Source organism: Natator depressus, chromosome 12, assembly GCF_965152275.1.
Source record: "Natator depressus isolate rNatDep1 chromosome 12, rNatDep2.hap1, whole genome shotgun sequence".
Taxonomy (NCBI): Eukaryota; Metazoa; Chordata; order Testudines; family Cheloniidae; genus Natator; species Natator depressus.
In genome coordinates this window covers 4,075,943-4,092,570 of record NC_134245.1, presented here as the reverse complement: position 1 = coordinate 4,092,570, position 16,628 = coordinate 4,075,943, and the positions used below count along the sequence as shown (strand labels likewise).

Genomic DNA, 16,628 nt, shown 5'->3' with positions numbered 1-16,628 from the left:
CAGTTGGTTTGTGAAAACTGGAGCACAATCAGTTGGTTCATTAACTCTTCCTACTCCAGACAATGGAACTAGATACCCGGTGCTTGGAAACAACCTAACTTCCTGTCAGTTTAGGAGGAGTCTGTTATAGATGTGATGTTGGGGAAGGAGTGAGGAATTGCTTGGTGGAATTGCCAAATGGAAATTTGAGTAACTCAGCATGGCGTGATTTGTTTTGGGTTTTTTTGCGCCATAGTCTATTCCCCCCACCCTCCCCCCCGTTCAAAGGGATGACTTCCAATCCTCGTGTAAAGGTGCTGTATTTAATAGTCTTAAGAAGATTCATTGGGAACTGAAATTAGCAAGTTACTAGCCATTACAGTGAGATTCTTTCACGTGACCTGCTCTGAGTCTTATTAATGTTATTTTAGAGCACGGTTATAAAAAAGGGGGCCGTTTAAACTTTGTACCTCAGTTCCTCATCTCTAGGCTGGGGATCTGAGGCACAGAGAAACTAAGGCTTGCCCAAGGTCCCACAGGAAATGTACAGCTGTGACATTCTATACCTTGGGGGAGTGCACTGTAACCCCCATATTCCTCATTTTCATATAATCATTTGGTCTTACCTTACAAGGCATGGTTTATATGTATCGGGAAAGGTTATGATCTGCTGAAAGTCATTTCTCTATCCATATATGTGTATCGTTAATGCATATGGAGTTATGAGAATTGTGTTGTAAAGCATGCTGTAAATTGGGGATCAGCCAGATGTTAGCTCCCCAGAGGCAACAGCAAGGAAAGTACCAATGCTTGGGCGGGGTGTCAAACAACCATCAACAGCCATTGTCCAGCAAGGGAGCTACAGTACAATGACTCACCTGCACGAGGCCACACCAGGGGAATTACTCAACCTTGCTGGGAGAGGCTCACCAATGCCCCCCACATGTGCCTGGACTTGTGTTCTACAGGCACATGGACTGAGGATATAAAACAGACTGAGTGGACACATACTGGGCCCTTCTCCTGACCCCACCTATGGTGCAAGCAACCAAGACACTGAGAAGAAGACAAGACTCCAACACGGGAGATTGGCCCAGGTTTAAGGAACAAACCTGTATATTAAGGACTGCAATATCCAGTGGGGTGAGAGAAACTGCTTAATCTAGTTGCTGCCCCGCCTAATAGGGTTGAGAGTTTAGACCGCGTGCTTATATTTTATTTTATTTTGGTAACCACTCTGACTTATGCTTTGACTTATAATCACTTAAAATCTATCTTTATAATTAATAAATCTGTTTGTTTATCCTACCTGAAGCAGTGCTTTTGGTTTGAAGCGTGTCAGAGTCTCCCCTTGGGATAACAAGCCTGGTACATATCAATTTCTTTGTTAAAATGACGAACTCATGTAAGCTTGCAGCCTCCAGTGGGCATAACTGGACACTGCAGATGGAGGTTCCTAGGGTTGTGTCTGGGACCGGAGATATTGGCTAATGTCATTTGGCTGGAAGTAGCTGGGAGCAGCTTACATGTCAGAGGCTGTGCGTGAACAGCCCAGGAATGGGGGTTCTCACAGCAGAGCAGGGTAAGGCTGGCTCCCAGAGTCAAGGATTGGAGTGGCCTAGCAGATCACCAGTCCAGACAAAACCAGAGGGGAACGTCACGGTGGCAGAGCAAGGAGTTGGGAGCCATAGCCCCCCAGGTCCCAAGCTAGCTCCCTAACATCTGGATCATGCCCCCCTTGAGGTCAGATGCCCAGCTGGTGCAAATGAGACCACCAGACGTATCATTAGGGGAGTGCATCTGGGGCGCATGTGGCATCCTGGCATGGGGTGCAGGATAGCGCCTGGGGGCCAGGAGCTGGAGTTTTACTCCCTGCTGTGCTGCTAACCCTGGTGAATTGCTTCACCTGCATGCGCCTCCATTTTCTCATCTGTCAAACAGGAAGCCCTGGAGGGCTTCTTGGACATGGAGATTCAGTGTCTGCGAAGTGCTTCAAACAGGAGATAACCCAGTGTATCTCTGTACTCTCCCACTGCTCCCCCCTCTTGCTCTCAGGCAGTCTAGCCTGTCCAGACCTCCCACGTGACTGCAGCTTTTCCCCTTGCAGTTTGTCTCTGTGGAGCATGGAACACCTGGGGGAGGCAGTATTTACTGCTCTGCACCATAGGGGTTTCAAGCAGGCATGTCCCTCATCTTGGCACCAATGGGCTTCTCTCCCAGGGCCATCTGTGGAAGTGACTGATGCCGTGGTAGCACTGGGAGCTCCCCTGACCCCACCCCTCCGCTGTTCCCTATTGACGACGTGCAGGCAGTATTCGCTTTGCCCCCCGAGCAATCCCTGGGGATTGATCCTGCCTTCCTGAAATTGAGGGGGAGCTTGGCTACTGACTCCAGCTAGGTCAGACATTGGTCCTTCAGTGGCCAGGGACCTGTCCTGTGCCACCTGGGGCTCTCATGAGATGGCCCTTGAGATCCACAGGGCAGCATGTCTAGAAGCAGGGCACAGCATTGTCATGGGGGCGGGCACTCCAAGGACCCAGGATCTCCAACTCCTGGGACCAAGGCCAGGTGTTGGGCTCCGGTCCTGCAGTCTAGCCAGCAGGGAGTCGGCCCACATGGTCCTTGGAGCTACTGCTCGGCTACCTTCCTAACTCAGCCAGCGCCAACGCTCCAGAGAGCAGCCAGTCACTGTGTTGCCAACTCACAGGATTTTATCATGAGTCTCAGGGTAATTATTGTTCTCTGTAAAGCCCCAGCTCCTGGAGTCAAGGCGGGGATGTGATGAGTTCAGCCGTCATTCTGAAAGAAATAGTGAGTCTCCAGCCCTTGTGGCTGGGGAGAAAGAGGTCACATTTTGAACCTAATGGCTCAAAAGGTAAATAAAAAGAACCCCAAATCTATTATTTGTACATAATCTCTGGATTTTTAAAGCCAGTCTTGTGATTTTTGAACATTTGGGGTTGGCAGTACAGCAGTCACTCTGCCTTGGCTCTGCTTCCCATCATGCACTGCAAGTTGCGTGATGTTCGGCTCTCCCGAAGCAGCCCCTGGTTCAAGCAGGGGTTTGCTTTCCTTTCAGACTTCCCCTTGGAAGCCAGACACCCGTGCAAGCCACCAGTCCCTCCCTTTTATGAACTCTAATCCTGGACCTGCTCTCTGGGCTCACTTGTATTAATCAAGATGCAATAAAAGACCCAAAGAGGCAAGTAGGCAATGTCAAACAGCTTTAAATGAGGTTTGGTATCCAGAGATGCCAGCTTGCTTATAAGGCGAACGCACCATTAAACATCCATTTAACCTGGCACTGGCTACCGGAAGACAGAATACTGGGCTAGATGGACCTTTCATCTGACCCAGTGTGACCGTTCTTATTAGATACTAAAAAAGGAAAAACAAAGCGTTTGCAATGTAAGGTATTAAGTCAGGCTTCCATTTTAACATCCTCCCTTGTTTCTTTTAGCTGGAGAGAGTCTTTAGAAGGAAAAACCCTCGTTTGACCATCTTAGGTGATTTCAAAGATGATGATGATTTTGGGGAAAGAGAAAAAGTTGAGATGGGCTGGATAAAGTCCGATCCCATTTCCTGCAAGACAAACACACACACGCAAAAGGAAAGGAAAGAACAGTGAAGGAAAGAAAATGCAGCTTCTGTCTCTGGGGTTGACTCTCGTTTGCAACCTGGCTGCTGGAGAAACACAGGTTCAGCCCATGGGCAGATCAGCCACACACAGACCTGGCAAACTTGTCTAGGTATTGGGCTTTCTGGTCACAGACTTACAGCAGTGTTGCAAAATTACAGTCTTGGCTGGCTAAGCCCAACTCTTATTAGACTGAAGGCAACAGGAAAGAGAAGAAACAAGGTGGGGAAGGAAAAGGACATGCTGGGAGGAGGTGTCTGTGTTAACGTCTCACGTACCAGGTGGTGGCTGCAACCTCCACCGGCTCTGGCTAAATCCTATTTGTCCTCTGGCTCCCTCTCTCTCTGGCCTGGTCTGGTTGGACATCTCTCAGGATTAGGATGAAGAAAATCCAGGGTTCCAGGAGACTGGGGGTGACAGTCCTGGAAGTGCGCTCCTTCCCCTTCTGTCATCTTGCAGCCAGCCAGTGTCATGGTAGGCAGCTTCCCCCCAAAACAGTCCTTTTTTTTTTTTTAAGGATCCCAAAAGGGAGAGGTGGGTGGAATAGCCCATCCCCTCGTTATTTTGCCACCAATTAGGCCTAATTTCTGACACACCAGTTTTGGGCCATTGATTTTTGGTCCCACATTTCTCTTGTTTACCAGCGTGATCATAACATGATCCTTGAGGCCTCTTTGTTTGGACTAATTCCCTCCGTCTCCTTTTCGTACCCTTCCCCATCACTGTTTGTTCGGTTATTCTGCATGAGCTCCCGCTCACTTTTCCCAGCTGAGCTTGCAGTTAGGGGAAATTCGTAGGGACAGATCTTGCCACACGTTCCTAGCGGAGATCTATATGTTAAGGAATGGGGAAGCGGCATGAGTTGATGGCTTCTCACACTGCCTCCTGCTGGCTGATCTCGGTAGCACTGGTATCACATCTCCTTGCCCGTTGCAGAGTCTGCAGCAGGAAGTTCCAATGAGTCTCTACTCACTGTAGTATATGTACCTCCTCAGAGCATGTATCCTCACAACCTGCCTGGGAGGAGGAGCGTGCTATTATCCCCCTTGCCCAGATGAGGAAACTGAGGCACAGACTAAGTGACTTGCCTAAGGAAGTCTTGTGGCAGAGCAGCTTCTGTTTGCCAGAAGCTGGGAATGAGCGACGGGATGGATCACTTGATGATTCCCTGTTCTGGTCATTCCCTCTGAAGCACCTGGCACTGGCCACTTTTGGAAGACAGGATGCTGGGCTAGGTGGACCTTTGGTCTGACCCACTATGGCCATTCTTATGATTGAAGCTGGGTCTCAGGCTAGCTCCTGTTCTTTCTTTTGAGAGTGTGGTCTGGTGAGATTCTACCCCTTCTCGGGTCTAGGAGTGATTGGTTAGACAAGAGGATACTACAAGACGCGTAACTTGCTCCCAGTGGCTATGCTGCTCTTGTTCTCTTTGCCATCAGAGGATTCCTGTAGGACAGTGAGAAGTTGGGGATGGGGGCGAGTTTTTCTAGCCCATGACACGAGGCTTTGTGCTTGCATGTGGGTGGTGGGATCCTCTCTGGGAGGAAGCTCCCTGCCCCCACGAGGCTGGACCTAGCCCAATGGGACGTACAATCGAACAGGGCCATGAGGGGCACCACGAGGGAGCAGTGACGGGGGAGTTCAGGAGCCCTGGCCTAGCTGGTCAGTTGCCACCATGTGAACTCCAATGGCAGGAATTGGCCGTCCCTTGTTCCCCAGCAGAGAGCGGCGCATGCGTGTGCTGCCACCAACTACTACCCCCCCCCACCTCCCCCCACTTAGGTAGTGCCTATTGGTATCTGGGCTTGGAGTCAGACCAGTGCCGAGCTGCCTGATGCTACTGGGGTGAATCCAGGGGTTCCCCTGTGTTGCGCTTCCTGCAGCCCAGAGGCTGCCCTCTGAAATCCAGCCAGTTTCCCATCACTGGGGACATGGAGGGAGCTATTTTAGTCAGCAGAGGCAACAGCCATGACCTCTGAAAATGGCTAGGTAAAGCCAGCGCAGTCACCGTTTCCTCGGGCTGGGGGGGTCTATTCTCTTGTTTTCCTGTCTGTCCGACTCGGAGTGTGAACCACTGAGATGGGGCAGGCGCTGCTCACCCAGCCTGCTGTTGTTTATATGGGGGGCAGGGGAGGTTGCCCTCAAGGCTGCTTGAGAAATCCTCAGTAGGAGCGTCTGTCTGTCTGTCCGTCCTTGTTCTCCTGGCCGGGTTCCTTATGACTCACTGATGACAAACCTGTTCCTTCTCCTGTTTGTACGGATGCCCCTTCAGATTCAGTTCACCACAGAGCTAAATCCCAGTGGCTGTAGGTATTTGCCGTGGCAGGGAGGGAGGGAGTCTCTGCTCCAGTGTGACCTATATCTGTTTTTTCCTAGCCTGGGAGCTGTCTGAGCCATTGCTGATCTGTCACATGATGGGATTTTACTATAACTCTTTATCTCTCCCCCCACCCCCTTACGCATTGCTCTGTAGCTGCCTGCACAGATCATGCAGGGTCTTGTGATGAAGAATGAATGGGGAGCTTAGCAGGCCCTAATTAGGTAGCCCCCAGTCCTGCCAAGCACAGCCGGCACCAAAGGAGAAAAGGGAATTGATCGTCATGGGGAGAATGAAGTCTGACACAGCATCCACTTCCTGTCTCAGGCTTGTCTTCACTGCAGAGTTATAACCTGAGTCCCGTCCGCGGACACAGCCCCTCCGTTTGAGTGCGGTGGCTGTCTTGGCAGGGGTAGTAGGCTAAGTGAGTGCAACTCGTCAGCTGCTAATGTGACCACTCTGCAGTGTGGACACTGGCGAGCGCCCTAGTCTTCCAGTGCCTTCCCAGAATTCCGCCCCCCCTGTGCCCAGAAAGGATGGACAAATTGTCCCACAATGCACTGGGAAAAATCAGAGCAGCTCAGCCTGCTGCAAAGAATCATGGGCTAGGCCCCTAAAAGTCCTAGTTCCACACTTAAGCTGTGGCATCCATGCCGGGATTCATGGGGTTCACAGTGGGGCTGCTCTCACGCAACAGAACACTGTGCAGTGAAGTCAGACCCCTAGAACGCCACTATGTGATCTGGGACTGCTCATTCCTACCTCTAACGGCTCTGGGGAGAAATTGAGGAATGGAATAAGCTCTGGGGGGGACGCCTCTGCCTCTTTCTGCAGATACCAGGGGCTACCCCTATGGTCCTGGCTTGTTGTCTCTGGCACATCCCCTAACTCATGGCTGTGGTGAGCTGTTGCTATGTGTATGTATAAAGAATGACACAGCTGTCTATATAGTTTCTGCTGTCACAATAGTTGACTTGTTACCTCCTATAACACTGGGTTATTTGCTACATAATTTACCTGCCATATAAAACCTAATCTGATTAAACTGTGGTGTTACATGAAGAGGGAGGGATAACTGAGTGCCCAATCTGGATTGGGATTGGAGTCCATGGCCTTGTATAGGGTGGTGGGCAGGTATGCCAGCTGGAGAGTTAAAATAAAACACCAATTCTAGACCAGTCCAGTTTCTTCCAAGCTGGCTTTATTCAGTCTAGGAGACAGCGAAACAGTCTCAAAGCCTTGGTCTACACTAGGAGTTGAGGTTGAATTTAGCAGCGTTAAATCGATTTAACCGTGCACCCGTCCACACAACGAAGCCCTTTTTTTCGATTTAAAGGGCTCTTAAAATCGATTTCCTTACTCGACCACCAACAAGGGGATTAGCGCTGAAATCGGCCTTGCCGGGTCAAATTTGGGGTACTGTGGACACAATTGGACGGTATTGGCCTCCCAGAGCTATCCCAGAGTGCTCCATTGTGACTGCTCTGGACAGCACTCTCAACTCAGATGCACTGGCCAGGTAGACAGGAAAAGGCCCGCGAACTTTTGAATTTCAGTTTCCTGTTTGGCCACTGTGGCAAGCTGCAGGTGACCATGCAGAGTTCATTAGCAGAGGTGACCATGATGGAGTCCCAGAATCGCAAAAGAGCTCCAGCATGGATTAAACGGGAGGTACGGGATCTGATCGCTGTATGGGGAGAGGAATCCGTGCTATCAGAACTCCGTTCCAGTTTTCGAAATGCCAAAAAATTTGTCAAAATCTCCCAGGGCATGAAGGACAGAGGCCATAACAGGGACCTGAAACAGTGCCACGTGAAACTTAAGGAGCTGAGGCAAGCCTACCAGAAAACCAGAGAGGCGAACGGCCGCTTCGGGTCAGAGCCTAAAACATGCCACTTCTATGATGAGCTGCATGCCATTTTAGGGGGTTCAGCCACCACTACCCCAGCCGTGTTGTTTGACTCCTTCAATGGAGATGGAGGCAACACGGAAGCAGGTTTTGTGGACGAGGAAGATGATGATGAGGTTGTAGATAGCTCACAGCAAGCAAGCAGAGAAACTGGTTTTCCCGACAGCCAGGAACTGTTTCTCACCCTGGACTTGGAGCCAGTACCCCCCGAACTCACCCAAGGCTGCCTCCCGGACCCGCCAGACGGAGAAGGGACCTCTGGTGAGTGTACCTTTTAAAATACTATACGTGGTTTAAAAGCAAGCATGTTTAATGATTCATTTGCCCTGGCGTTCATGGCTCTCCTGGATGTACTCCCAAAGCCTTTGCAAAAGGTTTCTGGGGAGGGCAGCCTTATTCCATCCACCATGGTAGGAGACTTTACCACTCCAGGCCAGTAACACGTACTCGGGAATCATTGTAGAACAAAGCATTGCAGTGTATGTTTGCTGGCATTCAAACAACATCCATTCTTTATCTCTCTGTGTTATCCTCAGGAGAGTGATATCATTCATGGTCACCTGGTTGAAATAGGGTGCTTTTCTTAAGGGGACATTCAGAGGTGCCTGTTCCTGCTGGGCTGTTTGCCTGTGGCTGAACAGAAATGTTCCCCGCTGTTAGCCACGGGGAAGGGTGAGGGGCTAGCCACACGCTGGGGGGAGGCAAAATGCGACCTTGGAACAAAAGCACATGTGCTATGTATGTAATGTTAACAGCAAGGTTTACTGTGAAAGCGTGTACCCATTCTTTTATAAAATGTGTCTGTTTAAATACCACTGTCCCTTTTTTTTTCTCCGCCAGCTGCATGTGTTTCAAGGATCACAGGATCTTCTCCTTCCCAGAGGCTAGCGAAGATTTGAGGGTGAAAAAAACGCACTTGCAATGAAATGTTCTCTGAGCTCATGCTGTCCTCCCGCACTGATAGAGCACAGACGAATACGAGGAGGCAGACAATGTCAGAGTGCAGGAAAGCACAAAATGACCGGGAGGAGAGGTGGCAGGCTGAAGAGAGGGCTGAAGCTGAAAGGTGGCGACAGCGTGATGAGAGGAGGCAGGATTCAATGCTGAGGCTGCTGGAGAATCAAACTAATATGCTCCAGCGTATGGTTGAGCTGCAGGAAAGGCATCAGGAGCACAGACCGCCGCTACAGCCCCTGTATAACCAACCACCCTCCTCCCCAAGTTCCATAGCCTCCTCACCCAGACACCGAAGAACGCGGTGGGGGGGGCCTCTGGCCACCCAGCCACTCCACCCCAGAGGATTGCCCAAGCAACAGAAGGCTGGCATTCAATAAGTTTTTAAAGTTTTAAACTTTCAAAGTGCTGTGTGGCCTTGTCCTTCCCTCCTCCACCACCCCTCCTGGAGTGCCTTGGTAGTTATCCCCCTATTTGTGTGATGAATTAATAAAGAATGCATAAATGTAAAGCAACAATGACTTTATTGCCTCTGCAAGCGGTAATCGAAGGGAGGAGGGGAGGGTGGTTAGCTTACAGGGAAGAAGAGTGAACCAAGGGGCGGGGGGTTTCATCAAGGAGAAACAAACAAACTTTCACACCGTAGTCTGGCCAGTCATGAAACTGGTTTTCAAAGCTTCTCTGATGTGCACCGTGCCCTCCTGTGCTCTTCTAACTGCCCTGGTGTCTGGCTATGCGAAACCAGCAGCCAGGTGATTTGCCTCAATCTCCCACCCCACCATAAACGTCTCCCCCTTACTCTCACAGATATTGTGGAGCGCACAGCAAGCAGTAATAACAGTGGGAATATTGGTTTCGCTGAGGTCTAACCGAGTCAGTAAACTGTGCCAGCGTGCTTTTAAACGTCCAAATGCACATTCTACCACCATTCTGCACTTGCTCAGCCTGAAGCTGAACAGCTCCTGACTACTGTCCAGGCTGCCTGTGTACAGCGTCATGAGCCATGGCATTAAGGGGTAGGCTGGGTCCCCAAAGATAACTATAGGCATTTCAACATCCCGAACGGTTATTTTCTGGTCTGGGAAGAAAGTCCCTTCCTGCAGCTTTTGAAACAGACCAGAGTTCCTGAAGATGCGAGTGTCATGTACCTTTCCCGGCCATCCCACACTGATGTTGGTGAAACGTCCCTTGTGATCCACCAGTGCTTGCAGCACTATTGAAAAGTACCCCTTGCGGTTTATGTACTCACCGGCTTGGTGCTCCGGTGCCAAGATAGGGATATGGGTTCCGTCTATGGCCCCACCACAGTTAGGGAATCCCATTGCAGCAAAGCCATCCACTATGACCTGCACATTTCCCAGGGTCACTACCCTTGATATCAGCAGATCTTTGATTGCTTTGGCTACTTGCATCACAGCAGCCCCCACAGTAGATTTGCCCGCTCCAAATTGATTCCCGACTGACCGGTAGCTGTCTGGCGTTGCAAGCTTCCACAGGGCTATTGCCACTCGCTTCTCAACTGGGAGGGCTGCTCTCATCTTGGTATTCATGCGCTTCAGGGCAGGGGAAAGCAAGTCACAAAGTTCCATGAAAGTGCCCTTACGCATGCGAAAGTTTTGCAGCCACTGGGAATCGTCCCACACCCGCAACACTATGCGGTCCCACCAGTCTGTGCTTGTTTCCCGAGCCCAGAATCGGCGTTCCACGGCATGAACCTGCCCCATTAGCATCATGATACCCACATTGCCAGGGCCCATTTTTTGAGAGAAGTCTGTGTCCATGTCCTCATCACTCACGTCACCGCGCTGACGTCGCCTACTCGCCCCGTATCGCTCTGCCAGGTTCTGGTGCTGCATATACTGCTGGATAATGCGTGTGGTGTTTAATGTGCTCCTTATTGCCAAAGTGAGCTGAGCGGGCTCCATGCTTGCCGTGGTATGGTGTCCGCACAGAAAAAAAGCACGGAACGATTGTCTGTCGTTGCTCTGATGGAGGGAGGGGCGACTGACGACACGGCTTACAGGGTTGGCTTACAGAGAATTAAAATCAACAAAGGGGGTGGCTTTACATCAAGGAGTATTTCAGGCAGGACTTCATGGAGGGAGGGGGGAGCAAATGAGTACAAAACAAATCTGGTCTATTTCTTGTTTTGATCCACTCAATCTATCTTTTACATCTTTGGCTGGCAGCAGACGGTGCAGAAGGACTGCAAGCCATCCACATCTCTTGGTTGCTCGGCAGAAGATGGTACAATAGGACTGCTAGCCATCCATATTGCCTGACTGCTCACCAAAAGATGGTAGAATAGGACTGGCTGCAGGACTAAAGAGAGTGACCTGGTCAAGTCACTTCTAAGGTAGTCCCTGCACCCATGTCTGCCCAGGCGCTCCTGGCCAACGTGGCCAGGAGCACCTCTGACATGACGATGACAGCTACCAGTCCTATTGTACCGTCCGCTGCCACAAGGCAATGGGTTGCTGCTGCTGCTGTGTAGCAATGCAGTACCACGTCTGCCGGCACCCAGGAGACATACAGTGACCGTGAGCTGAGCGGGCTCCATGTTTGCCGTGGTATGGCGTCTGCACAGGTAACTCATGAAAAAAGGCGCGAAACGATTGTCTGCCTTTGCTTTCACAGAGGGAGGGAGGGAAGGAGGGCCTGATGACATGTACCCAGAACCCGCGACAATGTTTTTTTGCCCTATCAGGCATTGGGATCTCAACCAGAATTCCAATGGGCAGCGGAGACTGCGGGAACCGTGGGATAGCTACCCACAGTGCAACATTCCGGAAGTCGACGCTAGCCTCGGTACTGTGGAAGCGCTCCGCCGAGTTAATGCACTTAGAGCATTTTGTGTGGGGACATGCACAAATTGACTATCTAAAATCTATTTCTAAAAAACCAACTTCTATAAATTCAACCTAATTTCGTAGTGTAGACATACCCTTAGAGGCCTGACTTATTTTTAAAGGGGGTGGATGCGCAGCACTTCCTAAAAAGTGAGGTTCCTTTTGGGTGCCCTGAAAAATCTCGGCCCATGTTTCTTGGCATGGATCTCATGCGTTTTATAACTGCTAGTGCTGCAAACTCTGCCTGGGAGTTGAGTCATGCTGGGGGGGACGCTCTGTCCAGCTTGTTCTTAATAGCCAGTAGTGATTCTGCTGTTGGCCTGTCAGAAACCTTACTTGTAGGGGATTTGGGGGGAGGGAAATCTCCTCCTTCTTTTCTCCCCCACCCCAAGGCTCTTTTCCTAGCTTATTTTGGGTGAATTCTGTGTTGTTTTGATATTCAAGTAATCCACTAATCTTCATAATTCATTGCTAGTAATTTAATAAGTCTTTATTAGACATATAGTTAATATATAGAGAGAATATTTGAACTCTGATCAATATTAGTGTAAGGTAAAACAGCCAGCTCTGCCCCAGGGACTCTGTTCATTCTCTTAAAGCCACAGTAACACCAGACCTCCTTTCCATTTCTTTTAGCACAAAGTGTGTGTGTAATCAGAATTACTTTAGCACCTTTTTATAAGTCTTTTAACAAAGCGCCTTTGATGCATGGGCTGTCTAACTTCTGTATTTGCCGCATTACTGAAGTTGCTCTTATTACTAAGACCAGGGGTTGGCAACCTATGGCATGCGAGCCGATTTTTTTAATGGCACGCTGCTGCCTGCCGGGTCCCAGCCGCCGGTCCCGCTCAGCCCACTGCCGAACCCAGGCTGGGACCCCGGCAGGCAGCAGCATGCCATTAAAAATCCTGCCTGCCCCAGCCCGCTCTTCTCCCCCCCACCACCCCCGCCGGGGCAGGGTGAAGAAGCTTGGTCCTGCCAGCTGCTGCTGCAGGGCAGGCAAGCTCCCCCTCCCCCGCCTCTCCCCCCAGCGTGCTGGGTTCCTGCCCCTCCTCCTCCTCCCTCCCTGACGCCCATCAGCTGATGGCCCTTGCGAGGGAGGGGGAGAAGCGGAGCCGGAGCACGCTCGAAGGAGTGGGGAAGCAGAGGCGCAGCGTGCTCGCTGCTCCGGGGAGGAGGCAGAGAAAAGGTGGGGACGGGGCCTTGGGGAAGGGGGATGGAATCAGAGTATATCCCCTCCAGCCCCCTGCCGTGAGCCGCTCTGGGCAGGGGGCTGGGCGCACCCCCACAACCCCAGCCCGCACGCCCTGACCCCTGCACCCTGCCACGACCCCAGCCCTGACTCCAGTATCCCCACACATACCCAGCTCCCTCACACCCCATGTCCTGACTCTTGCACCCTGCACATTCCCACCCCCACCCTGAGCACCAAACGGGAGCTCCTGCACCCTCCACCCCTCCACATTCCCAGCTGCACCCCTCGCACCAAATGGGAGCTGCCCAGGTAAGCACTCCACACCCAAACCTCCTGCCCCAACCCAGAGCCCCCTTCCTCATTCTAGCTCCTGGCCAGACCCTACACCCCAACCCCCAGCCTGCTCCTTCACCCCCAGCCCTGTGCTCAGTGCGCTCCCACCCTCAGCTCAGTGCAGAGAGAGAGAGGAAGAGAATGGGCTAGAACCAGGGAGAAGGTAGGTACCTACTCTATGTGGGCAGGGCCGGGTCTCCAGACTAGCAGCGGGCTGAGCGGGGCCGGCAGCCAGGACCCTGGCTGGCAGGAGCCGGCGGCTGGAACCCTGAACTGGCAGTGGGCTGAGCCGCTCTGGCGTCTGGGGTCCCAGTCTTCTGGCCCCGCTCAGCGCACTGCCGGTCTGGGGTTCTGGCTGCCGGCCCCTTGCCAGCCGGGGTCCCGGCCGCAGGCCCCGCTCAGCCCACTGCCGGCCTAGGTGAACGGAACCCCAGGCTGAGCGGGCCGGCGGCGTAAGATCAGCATTTTAATTTAATTTTAAATTAAGCTTCTTAAACATTTTGAAAACCTTGTTTACTTTATATACGACAATAGTTTAGTTATATAATATATAGACAGAGAGAGAAACCTTCTAAAAAACGTTAACATGTATTACTGGCACGCGAAACCTTAAATTAAAGTGAATAAATGAAGACTTGGCACACCACTTCTGAAAGGTTGCCGATCCCTGACTTAGAGGAATGGTTTCATTTTCATTTTCTTGGTGCGCTCTGAGTCTAGTCTTGCAGGTAAGAATTGCAAATGTCTGATATTTCCTCTCTACACTTGACCATTATTAGTCGTGACCTCAGAAGATTGAGGTGCTACCTCTTTTTTGTTACAATGGCTTTCTGAGCCTGCTTTCTTCCATTATAGATATGTATTCTATCATTCGGCTTCAAATAAGGTAGTTTATGTGATCCTCTATTGTAATTCTTCTGTTACAAACCTTGACTGATATTTATACTTATTCCTTTCCTTACATCCTCCTTGAAAGAACGTAACTAATTTGTTTCTAAGCTTTCTGTTAAATGACAACTATGCAGGTGATAAACCTTGTCATGGCGATTATCTATAGTTTAATAATGCAAAATATAAATAGTTTTTTCAGCTTTGTTTAATAACCTTTTTACTATTTGAACACTATTGTCAAGTAGTCCATTAGATTGTGGGTAATCTGAACTTGATGTAATAGGTTTGAAATCGTATGCTATGATAAAACTTTTAAACTCTTGACTGTGAAATTGAGATCCATTATCAGTCATTACGGTATTGGGAATGCCATGCCTGGCAAAAAATGATTGTATTTTATTAATGACTTATTTGGCACACGTGTTTTATAGTGCAGATACTTCAGGAAAATGTGAAAAATAGTCAAGAACTGTAACATATGCATGTCCTTTACATTCAAATAGCTCTAAACCAAGGTCTTAAGTTTTCTTGGTTTTTCATTGGTTTTTTAGCCTGAGCATTTCTACGTTTTTGACATATGTCACATTCTTTTGTATAATCCTCTCTGTTTTGCTTAATTTGTGACCAATATAGAACCTCTCCTGCTGTACGCTTACATTTTTCTGTGCCTAAATTTCCCTCATGTATAAGTTTCAACATCTCTCTTGTTAACCCTAAAGGAATTACTACTCTCTTCCTTTAAACAGAATTCCTTCAATTACTGATAAGTCCTTGAATAAATTGATTATATGGCTTCGGTAACATTTTTTATTATATCCTTTTTCAATAGCTGTAATATTCCTTTGTAAATTCTCATCCTGTCTAGTTGCTTGTACAGTTTCTTCCTGTATTCTTTCTGATGTAGGAAACAATTTACGTACATCTACGTGTGCCACATCATTTTCTTAAATTACATTGGTTACATCATAAGCTTTAAAAAGAGAATCAGCAACAGTGAATGATTTGCCTGGCTGATATTCTAATTTTAAATCCTATAAATACAATTGAAAAAACAATCTTTGTAACAGAGGCAGTGTGTCTGTCATGTTCCCTTTTGAAATATTAACTAATAGTTCATGCTTGGTTTCTGCCATTACAGATCTACCACCATATATAAATATGTGAATTTTTTTTGCGTGCAAAAACCAATGCTAAAGCCTCTTTTTCTATATGAGCATATGGACTTTCCATGTTTGACATAGCTCTAGATGCATAAACAACTAGTTTCCATAGATCACAACACTTTTGTAACCGAACTGTACCTAGGCATCGTTTGGATGCATATGAAGACAATTTCGTTAATCTGTTACTATCAAATAGTTTTAATGTCGGAGCTGTTTTTATTAGTTGCTTAAGCTGCTTATTTTTCAGAGTAGCCGCCATGTTAGTCTGTATTCGCAAAAAGAAAAGGAGTACTTGTGGCACCTTAGAGACATCGGATGCATCCGATGAAGTGAGCTGTAGCTCACAAAAGCTTATGCTCAAATAAATTGGTTAGTCTCTAAGGTGCCACAAGTACTCCTTTTCTTTAAGCTGCTTAAATTCCTAGTGTTGACAGTTGCATCTCCGTTGATTATTTTTACAAAGTAAAGCACTTAAAATTTGTTGGGTTTTTTTGGGCTAGGTTACGTATGTATTTTCCCACATAATTAATCATAACCAAAAATGTCTGCAACGATTCCTTATCTTTTGGGTAAGCAGTCTTATCAATGGCTTGTATCCATTGTGGATCAACCTACAGTCCCTGACTCGTCAGCTTTTCTCCTAGAAACTTTAATTCTTGCACTCTAAATTTACATTTATTTTTAAGTTTCAGTCCTTCTTTTGCTCTAGATAATGCGTTAGTTAACCTTGTATCATGCGTACATAGCAATTGACTTTCTTGCTCCACTGGTATTTGCCAAAATCCAATCAAAACATCTAAAGAAGAAAAATATCTTGCTCCTGACATTGGTCTAAATATTTCTTCCCTGGTAGGTATTTTAATATGTTCCCTCTTAACATTCTTATTTAAGTCTTTTGGAGCTAAACATAAGGATCGATCTTTCTTTTCTACTATTACTTAATGAATTCACCCACTCTTTTAATTGTATCTAAATTAACTAGCTAACCTTTCAAATTCCTTTTGCACCCTGTGTCTTAAAGTTAGGGGTATTTTTCTAGTTGCACGTATAACTGGTTTCTTTTGTTTCATTTAACTTATTTTATACATTTAATCCAATTCACCACCTATGAATAACTCTACATTGATGTTCTATTTCTAATGTTTCAGAATCCTGAAGATTCTGAATTCAAACAATTAGATTTAGCCCTAAACATGTTTCTAAACCTAAAACAGAAATACCTTGTCTCTTTTAGAAAAGATAAGATTTGTAGTAGCAGTGGAGCTGGAACTAGGGGTGCTGCACCCCTGGCTTGAAGTGGTTTTCATCATCCAGAGTAGGGGTCTCAAACTCAATTTACCTTTGGGCCAGTGCCAGTCCTCAAATCCTTCCAGTGGGCCAATAATGTCACTCATGTCACCC

At 48.5% G+C, this 16,628-nt stretch overlaps 2 protein-coding genes across 6 annotated transcripts in view; both read left to right on the top strand.

Annotated features, from left to right (window-relative positions):
- ST3GAL2 (ST3 beta-galactoside alpha-2,3-sialyltransferase 2) overlaps positions 1-16,628 on the top strand; it is a 93,296-nt gene that overhangs the window by 8,942 nt on the left and 67,726 nt on the right. The window lies entirely within an intron of this gene.
- On the top strand, positions 7,310-9,250 carry LOC141996417 (uncharacterized). Its single transcript, XM_074968380.1, has 2 exons — positions 7,310-8,103; positions 8,683-9,250. The coding sequence occupies exons 1-2, from the start codon at positions 7,440-7,442 to the stop codon at positions 8,739-8,741; spliced, it is 723 nt and encodes a 240-aa protein (XP_074824481.1). The 5' UTR covers positions 7,310-7,439; the 3' UTR covers positions 8,742-9,250.